Source organism: Lycorma delicatula, chromosome 7, assembly GCF_047948215.1.
Source record: "Lycorma delicatula isolate Av1 chromosome 7, ASM4794821v1, whole genome shotgun sequence".
NCBI classification, from domain to species: Eukaryota; Metazoa; Arthropoda; class Insecta; order Hemiptera; family Fulgoridae; genus Lycorma; species Lycorma delicatula.
The window spans coordinates 11,929,196-11,944,219 of NC_134461.1; the positions used below are offsets into that span (position 1 = coordinate 11,929,196).

General features: G+C 31.9%; 1 protein-coding gene across 2 annotated transcripts; it reads left to right on the forward strand.

The window, feature by feature from the left end:
* The first annotated feature begins 227 nt into the window (after positions 1-227).
* LOC142328424 (mitochondrial pyruvate carrier 2-like) lies at positions 228-14,649 on the forward strand. Of its 2 annotated transcripts, none has more exons than XM_075372148.1 (4): positions 228-430; positions 5,892-5,932; positions 11,018-11,214; positions 14,318-14,649. In XM_075372148.1, exons 1-4 carry the CDS (start codon positions 388-390, stop codon positions 14,358-14,360), a joined length of 324 nt encoding a protein of 107 aa, XP_075228263.1. In that variant the 5' UTR covers positions 228-387; the 3' UTR covers positions 14,361-14,649. The 2 variants fall into 2 exon arrangements, with proteins under 2 accessions (XP_075228263.1, XP_075228261.1); XM_075372146.1 differs by lacking the exon at positions 228-430 and adding an exon at positions 4,921-5,333.
* Positions 14,650-15,024: the final 375 nt, after the last annotated feature.

The window sequence follows — 15,024 nt, forward strand, 5'->3', positions numbered from 1 at the left end:
TAAGCCTGTTTTGTCGTTTAGGTGTAATTTAAATGTAAGACCGCACTGAGCGAGACTGCACTGCAGCGCCGCGGCGTGGCACGACGCGACCAAATACTATTTATATGAAATCGTACGAGACAGAACGGACTACGCGGCAGCGGAACTGCGCGGCGCAGCACTAAGAGGCAAAGTTGAACAACTGAGCAAATATGACGCGTCGCGTAGTTCCGTTGCCGCTAATGCGATGTAGCAAGTGGGGCAACACTGCACGTCATTCAAATCATAACTCTTTTGACGTGCGAAACGAGAGTTTGTTTACCAAAATGTCGTTAGACGAGGAAAAGTTAATTGCACTTGTAAGTCAATATCCAGAGTTACATGACCTTCAAAATGAACATTACATGAATGGTACTAGAAAAAGCATTTGCCAAGGAAATGGGAGTAAAGGGTAAGTAAATTTTATATATATTCTATCTATGTACAAGATATTTATTTTTTGTCAAACATAACGTACAAATTACTTTTTTTTTTGTGAAGCGAACGATTAGGATTAATTTTTTTTTTACTACATACTTATTACTACATTTTTTAAATTACTCATTTTCTCTTTGACGACATCCCCCGATTACCATGTCGTTTTGCCAGATCAACTACCTTGAGGGGAATTGAAATAATCTTCGAACTTATCCCGTTTCTGGATAGCATTATTTACAAAATTGCCTCCTATACGAGGAAGCTCTCGTAATTGTATCCCTTCAGTGTCTTCATTATCAAATAACACTGTATGGTGTCTGAGAAAATTGTGCAAGATACAAGTGGCAAGAATCACGTTGTCTACGTGTTCCAGACTGAGACAGATTTTGCGATAGTAAATTAAAAATTTTTGGCACAGTATGCCAAAAGCGTTTTCTGAAACTCTTTGGCTCTGTTATGTCTGTATAAATTTTTGGATCGGTCATCTAATTGTGCAGCAGGATAAGGTCTCATCAAATACGTTTTTAATGGAAAAGCCTTCGTCTCACCCAACAATCACGTGAGGTAGTCGAATTCTCGTTCCTGGTAATTCTGTTGGGCCTGGCATATTCAAAGTATTTGTTTCCAGTCTTACTGCTAAATCTGACCGTGAAAAGATACCTGCATCTTTCTTCCCAGAGTTATATTGAAGACGCTGAATCAATTACAAGTGATGATAATATTACTAACGACAATTCTCTTCCAGATCTAATGGAAATTTCTCCTGAGCAGTACATCACCCCCCCCCCCCCTATATTCTTCATCAGCAATATCATTGATGTTCAACAATATTGCTGCGAGGAAATAGAACGAAACACACTAGTTATCAGTAGCCAGTGTTCTACAGAATTATTTGGATTCACGGCCAGCTACAACTACTCCTTTTTCAGAGCTATGGCTGACTCCATCATAGTCTTGCCTTCAGACCTGCAATTGAAGCAAAAAATAAAATTTATGCTGTAGTATCAGATTTAGTATACGATAATCTACTGAGGAACTCGGCATCATCCACAGGACAAGCCGAAGTGCTAACAAAGGAAACAACTCCATCTATATCTGACTTAAATAAGCGGTTTCTCAAAACCCAAAATACACCAATATCACGACCTCAGGGCATTCAAGTCCAGCAAGTTCAGGTTGCTTCTGGTAATCTTCAATACAAATTCGACAATATTTCTGTTACAGCTACTTATGATTATCTCGGGGAACGGACGAAAAATCGGAAAGTATTTCTGAGGTAAATCCGAACAAACAAACCACATATATCATAACCTCGTATGGCTTTCTACTGCCGCAAATAATTACCTATGATGTAGAATAATCAGTACGTATGTAATAAATAAAAAATACTTACCTAATGGTCACCGTTAGTTTTTATTGCAAGCCTATCGATTTTCGGAATAGTATATTCAATTTTCCTATATGAGACTGCACAGTTTGTACTAACTCGCCGAATTTAACTTAATACATTCTAAAGTACGTATGAAATATCTTCGGAGCATTTCAAAGCCGTGGCAAAAGTTTGTAATATTCTTCTTCATATCGTGAATTCGAAATGTTACTCAGCCATATTCTTCGCAGTTTTCTTGCTTGCTTCTGCCCCAACCTTTCATCTTCCTCACATAACTAACAGAATGTTGTCACATCCATGTCACTTTCGTCCATCTTGCTCGGAGGTTGCCGAACGACTTACAAAATTTTACTACGTATTGTCGCGCCGCTGCAGTTCAAGCGCGGTATATTAAATAAAGCCGTGTCGTGCCGCTGCAGTGCGGTCTTATCTTAAAAGTCTTAAAAGTCATGTATCTCTGCACTTTACTCATGTCAGCTTGAATTATAGTTGCCCCAGCGAATCTACGAGCTTGTGATGTCGCTTGCTGACCCTTCATTATATTATTGTTTTCCAAAACATTATTTTTGCGCGTAATTATAATTTTTATTTCATTTTTCGACTTACAAACAATACGTTTATGTCGTGTGATCAATTCTTTCCACTTGAGTTGATTACATGTATAAAAATGCTTTAGGACTGAATTTTGTAAACAATAACAATTCCTTAACCAGTGACTAATGCTCTGATTGGTATTATGTACAGGCATATAAAAATGTATACATGGAGTTAAAAATTGGTCTTTGTCACGATTATATTTAGATCCGTCATTCGTAGTTCACAACGTGTGTATAAAGAAATAAACTTAAGTCCAGTTTATAACGTATTGAATGAAGGTATTCGGATAGCGTTTTTGTGCGATCATATTATTTTATAATTACTCACTGTTTTTCGCAGATTTTTTGTAATATATTATTTTTTGTTTGTGTGTTATTAGTGCGGTTAGTTAGGCAGAATTTAAATCCGTGGTTAAGAAAAAACTTAGGAGTCAAGCAAATGAAATTATCAATAATGTTTATGGTTTTTTGAAAAAAGAAGCTCTATACGTAGGTAAATTAACTGACGACAAACATATAATTGACATTAAAAAGTGCGAAGAAAGAACTACTGCTGCTTGTGGGATATTAACAACACAGGTTCAAAAACTTCAATGAGAAAAAAAGACAAGATTCTTCAATCAACATCCTTTCCTTCCTTTTTCCTGTTTAGCCTCCGGTAACTACCGTTTAGATAATTCTTCAGAGGATGAATGAGGATGATATGTATGAGTGTAAATGAAGTGTAGTCTTGTACATTCTCATTTCGACCGTTCCTGAGATGTGTGGTTAATTGAAAACCTAACCACCAAAGAACACCGGTATCCACGATCTAGTATTCAAATCCGTGTAAAAATAACTGGCTTTACTAGGACTTGAACACTGGAACTCTGATTACCAAATCAGCTGATTTGGGAAGACACGTTAACCACTAGACCAACCCGGTGGGTTTCAATCCAATTGTGTTCTTTCAGCACGCCGAAAAAGTATAAACCACGTTCGAAACCTGTTAGTGAACTGAACAGTTTTGATTAAGGTGTAGTTAAAAGAAAAGTTAATGAATTTTATTCAAAGAAGAATGAATTACCTGCTTCAAAAAAAAATAAGGCAAGAACTTTAGTCATCTATTGATTTTAAAGGCAGTGAATCAACTTTAGCTGTTAATTAATTTTGAAAGATTTAGGTTTCAAATGGCGTAAATCTGAAAATAACAGAAAAATTTTAATTGAGAAATCCGATATCGGGTGATAAAAAATGAACATTTGCAGGCAATGGTCAAGTACGAACAAAGCAGTGCTAACATTGTTTGGATGAAATGTACGTTTTAAGTTCGCAATGTTCGACAAAGTCGTGGTCTGATGGTGTTGTTAAGGGACTTCATGTGCCGATTAATAAAGGTGATCGTTTAATAATAATTCATGCTGGAGTTGAAATCGGTTTTATTTCGAACGCATTACTAACTTGGAAAGCGCGTTCGAAATGTGTCGACTACCATGACAACATGAATTCAGACAATTTCATGAAATGGGCGCGTGAAAAATTGATTCCAAATCTTCCATCAATGTCAGGAGTAGTTGTTGATAATGTCCCTTATCATAATACAAGTATTGATAAAGCGCCAAATTCTAACTCCAGAAGAAAAGATATGACCGATTGGCTGGAGAAAACCCATATTCCGTATAGTTCAAAAATTCTGAAACCACAGTTATATGAATTAGTAAAGTTAAATAAAACTAAGGTACAAAAATATCATTTGGATGAACTTTTTAAAAAACATGGGCATCGTTTTCTTAGACCCCCACAGTACCATCCTGATTTGAATACGATCGAGATGGTATGGTCAGACGTAAAATGACATGTGGCGACTCATAACACATTTTCTTTCACAAATGTTGAAAAATTAACTACGGAGAAAGTTAATTCCATGAATGAAGATGACTGGAAACCCTGTTGTGAAAAAGTAAAAAATATTGAAAAAAGAGTTGAAAAACTGGAACCACTGATGGATGAAATGACAGAATGTTATATTATACGTGCAGACTCTTAATAGTGAAAGTGAAAGTGACATTGTCAGTGATTCGTTTAGCGAGGATGGTGAACTTGCTAGAAGATTGAATTAGATGCATTAAGAAAATTCAAGTACGCCTTTGTTTATTATTAAAAATTAATAATTTAGTACAAATAAAGATTATAAAAGAATTAATTACGTATTGTTTATAATTAGTATATGTAAATATAATAGTTATTACCGCGTACAATGTGATAATAACTAATACTTCGATTTGATACGCGGAGTGGATGTTTTCAGGCCGAATAGTAATACGCAATCTGCTTGTGACGTTAAAAGCTCGTACATTGGCTGGGGCTAGTATAACGCTTTAATGTGTAATAATTACACCGATTATTTAATGGTCACTTCCGGGGTATTTTTAAATATTCTGTCATAATGTAACAGAATTTTCAGTTACGTTGTTACTAGGTTTATGAATATATCAGTTATAAGATTTTAATTGAAATAGATTAAAATGTTTACTATATTCAAATGATTTTTATTTTGCATGCGTGAGTTGGTGACGCATGCGCTGAACTATATTTACTAGTTTGCTTTGGAGTGTATAGACCGGTTGGTTTTAACTTTCTTCGACGCTACTCAACAGACGTACAAGTGCGCACACATGCATACATTCACACACTAATGACAAAATATAAGCGACATAACCTTACTGATTGAAGGTCGTAGATTTAATGACCTTTAGAATTAGTTGACTTTTGTAGTTCACAGTTTTAATTTTATATTTTTAATTTTTACCTTAATCTGTTTTTAAATATGTCAATTATTTACCGAAAAACTATTCAAGTAGTTGAAAAATTTGTTCCTCAGAAATTACAACCGTTGTGGAATCATCCTGCTGGTACGAACGTTAATTTTAAAGGCAGTATCATAGTTAATGATAGTTTAATTTCTATAAGATAACTGCTGCGTTTTATATTTTTTCTTTGTACTACTATTTTTTCTTTGTATTCTTTTTATGTGAAATTAATGAATACAAAACTTCTACCTGTTGCATCGTGTAGGTTATTCATTGAATATGAATGAATGAATAATACACGGGAATAAACACTATTTTAAATAATATTGTTATATTGTGGATAATTAAATCATGCTAAATAATATATTTTTAATTTTGCAGTCAATGTAATATTACCCAGTGTCATGCTGTCTTGTTAAAAATGTTAAGGTATTAAGTGATCCATATCTGATAATGTGAATTAAAATTAATATGATTGTTTTTCATCCCACTGTTTTATAGCATTTTATTAAATATTTTTTATTAATATGAATGTTGAAAGATTCTAAAATAATTTATGATATACGATTAATAATTAAGTTATTGAAAATAGTTAATTGGTATACTGTAAATCAATAAATTTTCATCAAATTGTAATTTATATATTTTCAAATTTTTCAGGTCCAAAAACTATATTCTTTTGGGCACCAGCTTGTAAATGGGTATGTTTATGAATTTATATAAATTTTAATATTTTATTTAATTTTTCTGCATATAACCAGGTTTGTAACAAATTTTTTTATGCTAATTTATTAGATACAGCAATAAAATTTGTATGAATTCTTTGAGGATAGGTGTGGAATTAGAGGGGTTTACATTTAATTTTCTTCTAACTAAAAACAACTTTTCCCTTTCCTCAGTAGCACTTTTTTTTGAGTTGCCAGTTTGAATGAAAATGCCACTGTTTGAGAGAAACACTGTTTTTTGATATTACCATAAGTTAGTAGTAATAGATATAACTTTAAAAATAATTATTGAATTATTATCCATTAAAAATGTAAGTACAAAATTAGCTCATGAGAACTGAGGAAGTTAAATATAAAAAATTGAAATATATATTTTTAGAATCAGTTGAAAAGTTATTACAAATTTATAAAAAAGGTGAAATGTACATTTTATTGTGATTTTTTAACATGTTTTTATGGTTAATTAGCTGATATTTTAGTATATGTAAAAAAAATCTGATGTGAACGCCACATGACTTCCTTATATGCCTATGAAATTACATATACACATTTTTTTAAAATGAAAAGTAGATAAAATTTTATTTCATTAATAACTTCTGTTGTTTTTTCATAATTTTGTTTTATCATTGAATTATTTATTATAATTTTTTTTTACAATCTGAGATTAATAATTATTAATAAATCAATACATTTAAATTTAAAAAAAGGGAGATGAAGTCTGATTCGAACCAATGTGTCTTCCCCTTGTAAGATCCAAATATTTCATTAATTAAAATTTTATTTGGCTATAACTCTGGAACCAATGAAAATAAGTACTGCTATGTTATATTGTTGAAAAGCTCTCAATGAGTTGCGTTTATTACTGCAATTAAGAAAGAATCCAAATTTTTTTTGGACACTTTTGGTTCAGTTGATTGCAAATCAAAAGGGGAGGTGCACAATTAGATGTTACAACAGTCCTAAATCCAAAATTTCAACATACTACAGCTAATCATTTTTGAGTTATGCAAGATACATTCATACGTATGTACAGACGTCATGATGAGACTAGTGAAAATGGATTCAGGGATGGTCAAAATGAATATTTCCGTTGAAATCTTAAAACCAAAATTTTTCACGATCACAATACTTCCTTTATGTCGTACAAGGAAATAAAAATACGCAGTTGAAACTGAAGGAGGTTTCTTTGGTGGCATGTTATTTGGAAAAACATGTTCAAAAATCAAAGTTTAAAATGTTATAAGCATATAAATTCATATTGTTACGTGGTATATAACCTAAAATTACATTCAGAAATTTGTTAATTCATAATTAGAGGTTTTTACTTTCTTTGTTAATGTCCAGAAAAACTGGATTATTGCTTTCTCAGTTAATACATTTTTGTAATTTTTTTATTTAATTTTCGTACGTGATTCATCACACCTTTTTATGAAAAAAAAAGTGAACCATTATCTATAAGATGCAGAATACAAAAGACAACTTTTCACACAAAATTAATAGGGTTTGTATTTACCGTCAATCTTTATGTATTCAAAAAGTAACCTCCACTCAAATGCAAATATGTTCTATCCGTATAAGTATGTTAGTTGAGATTGAAAATAAAAACGAATGTGAAAAGTCATCTTCTATTGGTGTTTTAGAATTTCTAAAAATAATGGTGTGTTAAAATCAGGACTTCATGGTGGTCATGATAATGGAGCTGGTGACACTGGAATACCGCAGCCAATCCAACATCCTGGAACACGTGGACTGATTTAGCAACATGTGCAGGTATTCCATCCTGCTGCAACTGTACTTGTTCCATGAGATCCTTCTCTTGAAGTTGTGGTATTAATCGTGCCTTCAACATCTTAAGTTTGTGCATTCATTGGCCCATCAATAAAATATGAACCAAGCAAATGACGAGTTGTCATTCCAGCTCATATCATGACATGCGGTGGATTTCTTTCCATCTCTGTTGCATAATAGGATTTTCTTTCGCCCAAAATAACACATTTCTGGCATATGAACTGCAATAAATTGCAAATTTGTCTGTAAAAAGCACCTTTCCACGGTGCACCGCAGCAGGGAATTTTTCTAATAAAGCTCAACAGGATGCAGCACGATGTTCCATGTTTGCAGTCTGACAGTCCAGTGATGAACATTGGACGAAATGGCCTAACTTTCAAGTCCTTTTTCATATGATCTTGCGTTGTTGTCTGTGGTATATGAAGTTTAGCTGACCGTTTACAAGTTGATTTCATTAGGAATTGTTCAATGGAAACTGCAACAGCAATGCGTGTTTCCAACTGCATTAACTTTTATCCACTCTGTGGTCTATCTTTAACACTGCCTATTTCAAATGCACATTTACCCAAGCCAACATTGTTGTTTTGTGATGGCGGCTTATTATCGAAACATATCGCTAATTAGCTTCATTGTTTGATTCATATGTTGTTCATGAACCTCTTACACTTATCATTAACTACTCCTCGATGCTGTAACTACTCATGTCAACTATTTTTGCATAACTGTCTTTTGCTCACAGTGAGTGACGTAAAAAACTGTTGCCAACTGATCCCAATGAAAATACCATATGTTCTAAACAAATCTCCTAACTCATACTTTTCATTAACTTTAAGGGTACGGTGACTTCCTGACCACCTGTACTTAGTTATAAATAAAGTTTTTTTTTAAATACCTCATACCATGAAAACTCCTATGTTACCATGGGATATAGGAAATTTTTACTAATGATTCTAAAATTTTAACTATTTTTTTTTTTTAAATAACTATATTTTATTTATAATTGTGAATTTTACAAAAAATTGGTCTGCTGATGATTGAGTTAAAGCTCTGAAATCACTATAGATAGATGAGTGTTCGTACCTTTTATTCAGTGACGGCTTGCATATAGGCACTTAGGAACTGCAGCACTCCTATTTCCACTAGATATTAATTCCTTTTTTCTTTAATTCTTTTTATGTACTTGTACAATATATAATCCCTGAGCTTAATGTTAGTAGCCATTTCACAACTTATGAAAAAGATACAAAAATCTTTGTATGAAACTGTGCTTTTCACAGTTCTAGCAGTGTGGTGTTTGGTTGTTCTGCATGTGCACACAAAGGAAGTTGCACGCAAGGCTATAAGGGAGAGAGAGCACTGTCGCTCCCGCAGTGCTGACCCTTGCATGCTGGTGGAAGGTATTTTTTTTTTCTACATCTGTTGTGCTTAAAACCATGTACCTTATTCTTGAATGTGATATAGTGTAGAATTAAATTGTTATCCTGCTTCTAGTTACTCTGATCGATTCTTTTTTTTTATAGAAAACTTTAACATTTTATAGATGTTTGTTTCCTCTTAGAAAATTATGAAACAAAAGCTAAAAATTTTCTGGAGCAACATCGCCACTAATTTTAGCTATGAGCTGCCACTGCTTTTATTGTACCTAGTAGATTTAAGTATTTATTTTTTAATAATTATTTGATAAGAGGTATGTAATGTTTGAAAAAGTAAAAATATAATACAATATTATTTTTATAGCCTCCGCAAAGTACAGAATTAGAGAACACTCCTACCTTTACTTTTTTATGTTCATCAAAACGTTTTCAAGCCAAAGCCCATCTTCGATGATATTTCTTATTTTAATAAATTCTTCTTTGTTTACATTTACGCATTAATTTTAGCTTTTTACATTTTATTTTGTAAAAATTGCTTGTTAATAAAATTTAAAACATTTAAAAAATTTCAAAACAATTGTTCTGAAATTTTTAAAATGTAAAAAGCTAAAATTAATGTCTAAATGAAAACAAAGAAGAATTTATTAAAATAAAAAATATCATCGAAGAAGGGCTTGGGCCTGAAAACGTTTTGATGAATTTAAAAAAGTAAAGGTAAGAGTGTTCTGTAATTCTGTACTTTGTGGAGGTTGAAAAAATATTATATTATGTATAGTTATGTACAGAGAAAAGAAATGGACTATAAAATATTTAATGTAAATAAATTAATGTATATAAAAACATATTTGTCTATGTCTATGTATATATATATATATATATATAGACAAATATGTTTAAGACAAGAATGTTTTAAATTATGTACCAACAGAGGTATTTAGTGACGTGTGGCTGGCAGCATTGTGTTCCGCATGACCTCCCCTGTAACTACATGTTCTTGGATTGTTGATATCGCATTTAGTTTTCATGTTATTGTTATTATTATTAGAGTGCAACATGTTTAAATGTTAGTAGTGATTTTTGTAATGTGAGTTTTTCAGGAGGAACTATACAACGTAAAATTTTGCGTGAAACTGGACAAAACTCACAGAAACCCTTTAAGTTTTGAAAGAAGCTTACAGAGATGATGCTCTGGGTCATATGCAATGCTACGAATGATTTTCGTAATTTAAAACTGGTTGTCAGTCAATTGAAGATAACCCTCGACCAAGAAGATCTTCAACTGATGACACATGTTCAAGAAATTAATGGTCTCTTGTGTACAAATTGCCGATTGACTGTCAGAGAACTTCAGAAAGTGTTAGCATCTCAATTGGATCATGCCATGACATTTTGACTGAAAAATTGAACATGCATAGAGTTACAAAAGTTTGTTCCTTGTTTGATGACCTAACAGCAGAAAGAACATTGAGTGAACAAATGCTGGCAACTCCTTGAACAAGCCGATGATGAAACATTCATGCAAAGGATCGTAATGGGAGACGAAAGCTGGGGTTACGGCTATGACATTGAGACAAAAGTTCAATCATCAAAAAATTGCACGTTAGAAAAATCACTATTAACACTTAAACATATTGCACCCAAATAACAATAACATGAACACTAAACGAGATATCAACAATCCAAAAGCAGGTGGTTACAGAGGAGATTATGTAGAAGACATTGCTGTCAACTAAATGTTACTAAATTAAATATCTTTGTTGGTGCGTAAATAAAAAAGATTGGTCTATTTTTAAACAAACCTCGTGTTTATATATATATATATATATCCATATACACACACACACATACAAACACGCACAAAACTGTAAATTTTTATAAAAGATTTTATTTTATTTGTCAGGGCCTTGTAATAGCTGGTCTTGGTGACATTCAACGTCCAGCTGAAAAATTGAGTGTTTCACAGTCATCTGCATTAGCTGCAACTGGTGTTGTATGGTCAAGATACTCTCTTGTCATTATACCAAAGAACTGGAGTTTGTTCAGTGTGAATGTTTTTGTTGCTATTACTAATTTTTATCAACTTACAAGAGCCGTAAGGTAATAATTACTAATTAAGACAAATTTTATGTAAAATTAATTTTAGATTTTAGTCCATATATTTTTGGAAAACAATTGTGGATGTTTTTTAGGTATGCAAGTATGAATCTTCTTTTATTGCTTTTAGTAGATATAAGTTGCAGTCGATTCCACCTTTTAATACATTTTCTCAAAACATGCGACTATTAGGCTGTTCTTTTGAACAGAGTGAAGCAAATGGAACTATTTTAAGTGCTACTGTTTTCTCCTGTTCATTATTTTGCTACATCTGTATAAACGTTCTTAAAAAAAATTCATAAAATAAAAATGTAGTTCTAAATTATTTTGGGAAAAATATTATCATCATGGTTTGTACAGTGTCAGTAAAATAATGGTGAAGTTGCAGCCAGTTACAGTTTTGGAACAAGCATGACTTGAATTGTATGGCAAAGTTTTCGATTCGTAAACAAGTTCTATACCAGCACATATGTGCTTTGTTACAAGCTCAGTAGCTGTATGCAGCTTGTTAGTCACCATGATTACGATTCAGAAGATTTGGTGTGTTTTGTGATTTGTTAAGTTTAGGTTAGCTACACTTAGATATAAACAATATTTGCATAGCCTGAAAAAATCAGCACATAAGTGTTCTGTAGAGTTGAGTGTTCCAAAAACAACTATTCACTTACATTTAAAAAACAACTATGTTTAATTGATTATAAAATTCAGATGTTATGAAAGGTTATCCAAAGGACAAAAATTTAAACGATTTGAATTTTCTACTGACAGGATAGGTTTTATCATGATAGGGAATTTTTAAACGAGTTTTTATTTTCAGAAATTAAGCTACATTTCATGATGAATACATCAACAAAACTTTATTTTGTTCTACATTATAAAACCCTCTCTCTGATCTCTGAATGTCTTTAGGTATAACTCTTAAACCTTCCCTTTTAGTCTAAGGTAGGCGTCTCCAAACTACAGCCTGTGAGCACCACCAATCCAGCCCATCGACATGCCCAATAACTGGCTACAGTTTATTTTGATTACATTGTAAAATTATTTAAAAAGTATGTAAATCATACAAAATAATCAGATGTTTTTATTTAACGACCGATTAAGAAATACAATAACTGACGTACATAGGTAATTCCCATAATGAAATTAAACATTACAATTATGATTATTGAGATTTAAGTAGCTGTAACTTTCCACTGACAATTGTTTGCAGTTGTGGAGTTTATTCATGGAAATTGTCAACGGTGACTTCAAATGATAATCGGTTAATTTGGGTCTATAAATATTTTTTATATATTTCATTTTGGAAAATATTTTTTCACGTATATGAGTAGTGCCGAAAGCAGAAAAAAAGACACGAGCAAATTTATGCACCTGATCAAACTGTGTGAGTGGAAGACACTTATAAAATTCCAGCAATGATGATTTAAATATTTTTCTTTAAAAATATCGCTGCACTGCAAATCAGTCATTTCCAATTGAAGTTCTGAAAAATCTACTGTTTAAATTAAGTTTTAATTTTTTTTTTACTCTTGGGTCACTTCAAATGGATTGACCAAGTTGCTGCTTTTGGTTCAGCATTTACTTACAAACTTACTTACTAACAACAATTACCGAGATTTCAATTTGCATTTCAAAGATTCATATTTTTCTAACTAATTATTTACAGGAAGCCTAGTAAATCTGGAGTAATTCTGAGAATGTTTAGTCTCATAATGACATTTTATATTGTATTCTTTGAGAACTGATATTGTTTCATTGCAAATTATACACATTGCCTTATTACTTGACTCGATCACAAATATTGATATCCCCATTGCTCTTTAAATGTTCTGCACTCACTCTCTATCTTTCGTTTCTTTTCCATATTTAGCCAAATCCACACAAAAGAGACGTAACTTCAAATCAAAATAATGCCAATTAATACTATTAAATTACACTTTTAATTAATTAATTAAACCATAGTCACAAAACACACTAGTCGCACTACGTATAACTTTTCAGATCGCTGCACTACTGTAGTTTTTCGACGTCCTGCACTTATTTCTCTACTCCACAAAATTTCACTACTATACATTTAGCATGGTCGTAAGTAGTCATAACAATACGTAATGCACAGCACACTCATCGGCTACCTCTGCCGCAATGAAATGTCCTTGCTCATAAGTACCAATTGAAATTATGAACGGAGTGGAGTCCACCCTCGATCCCTGTGCCATAGATATCTCACTCGCCAGCTAGTCCTGAAATGAAAATTTGCACGTATTTCTAAACTACGGTAGGATGGTATCATGAGCTAGTTAGCTCTAGGCTCTCAAGGTTCCAAGGTTGTGGAGGAGTCAGTATGGCCCTTAGGCTAGATTATTTTGAGACCCCTGGTCTAAGGACTAGAATGACCACCTCTTTTGTACCTCTATACTGTTCCTGAGATTGAACTGGCCTCAACTAATACACCTTCACATGATTTATAAGCACATTAAAGTGATTGTGTGATAGTTCTCACCTGTATTTGCTCCTGTTTTTTATTTTGCTCTTGCATTCTTATTAAAATCTATAAATTCCAGTTTTACTTCTTCATATACCAACAGGTAATTCAGATGTATTTCATCATTCCTATGATATAATTCTTGCTTAATTCTTTAAAACTATTTTCATACTGTATATCATGATAGTATTTTTAAACGTATCCTGCAACAAAAATAATTACTTTAATGAGAGCTGAAATAGCATTAAGCAGATAGTTCTCATGTTGAAATTGATCATAGATTGTTTTATTATAATAATTTTAATTCTGAAGTGTTACTTCTTGTATTAAAACCTCTAAAGAAAGTTATAGAACATTTCAATTATAATAATGAAGAAAAGCAAGGTACCCTTTTGTATAATTTCTGTATCTTGTGGAGATTTTCTTCAGTAAATTTTAATACTTAATAACAATAACAGTAGGAACAACTTTCATTTCGGTATGAAATATATAGAATTCATAATGTTTTACAGATGTAACCTTCAGAGAAAAACATTTGCTTAGTGATTAGTATTGTGTTGAAAAATACTTAGATAAAACTATTTATTTATTTTTTTATAAAATTAATATAATTTTTTATTACAGATATCAGAGGTCATTAAAAGGTAAAGAAGAAAACAAATTATGAAATGTAATACTTATTAGTTATTAATAAATACAAAAAAAAAAAATTTGTGATGCAAAAAGTTTAAAAAAATAGTGATTTAAAAAAAATTTGTGGGCAGAAGTTATTTTGTTGAAAGGTGTAGTGCAGTAGTGTAATTAAAATAATTTAAGTCAACCACAGAATGCCGTATAACTTATTTATTTTATTACTATTTGTTTTATATTTTATGGTTAATGCATTATGTTATGGATGGATAGATACATTTTATCTAAAATATTGTAATATTAAATAAATATTTTTATCTATATAATTGTTTTTTTTCAATTCCATTTTATTAATTTGATTTAAATTTTGTCTAATGCTTAATAAAATAGTTTTTCCTCTCGCTCTCTGTCTGTCTGTCTGTCCCTCTCTCACTCTGTGTGTGTGTGTGTGCACTCACACACACACACACACACACACACACACACACACACACACACACACACACACACAGATATATATATAATTTTTATAAAGTCAATACTTAACAAGACCCATATTCCTCTGTACCAATATATTGTATTTTTTATAATCAAAAACAAATTTGAACAACCCAAGTACAAAATTACAAAGTAAACAAAATGACATTTACCTTATTTTTCTTTTCCTTATTCCAATAGCACTTTTGTGGGATCCTGCAACA

Bases quoted from the DNA above. Each gene is read 5' to 3' on its own strand.
- LOC142328424 (XM_075372146.1), top strand. From the start codon at position 5,249: ATGTCAATTATTTACCGAAAAACTATTCAAGTAGTTGAAAAATTTGTT. The intron at 5,334-5,891 runs GTACGAACGTTA...CAAATTTTTCAG, and splicing joins GTTGTGGAATCATCCTGCTG to GTCCAAAAACTATATTCTTT. The intron at 11,215-14,317 runs GTAATAATTACT...TTTTTATTACAG, and splicing joins CAACTTACAAGAGCCGTAAG to ATATCAGAGGTCATTAAAAG.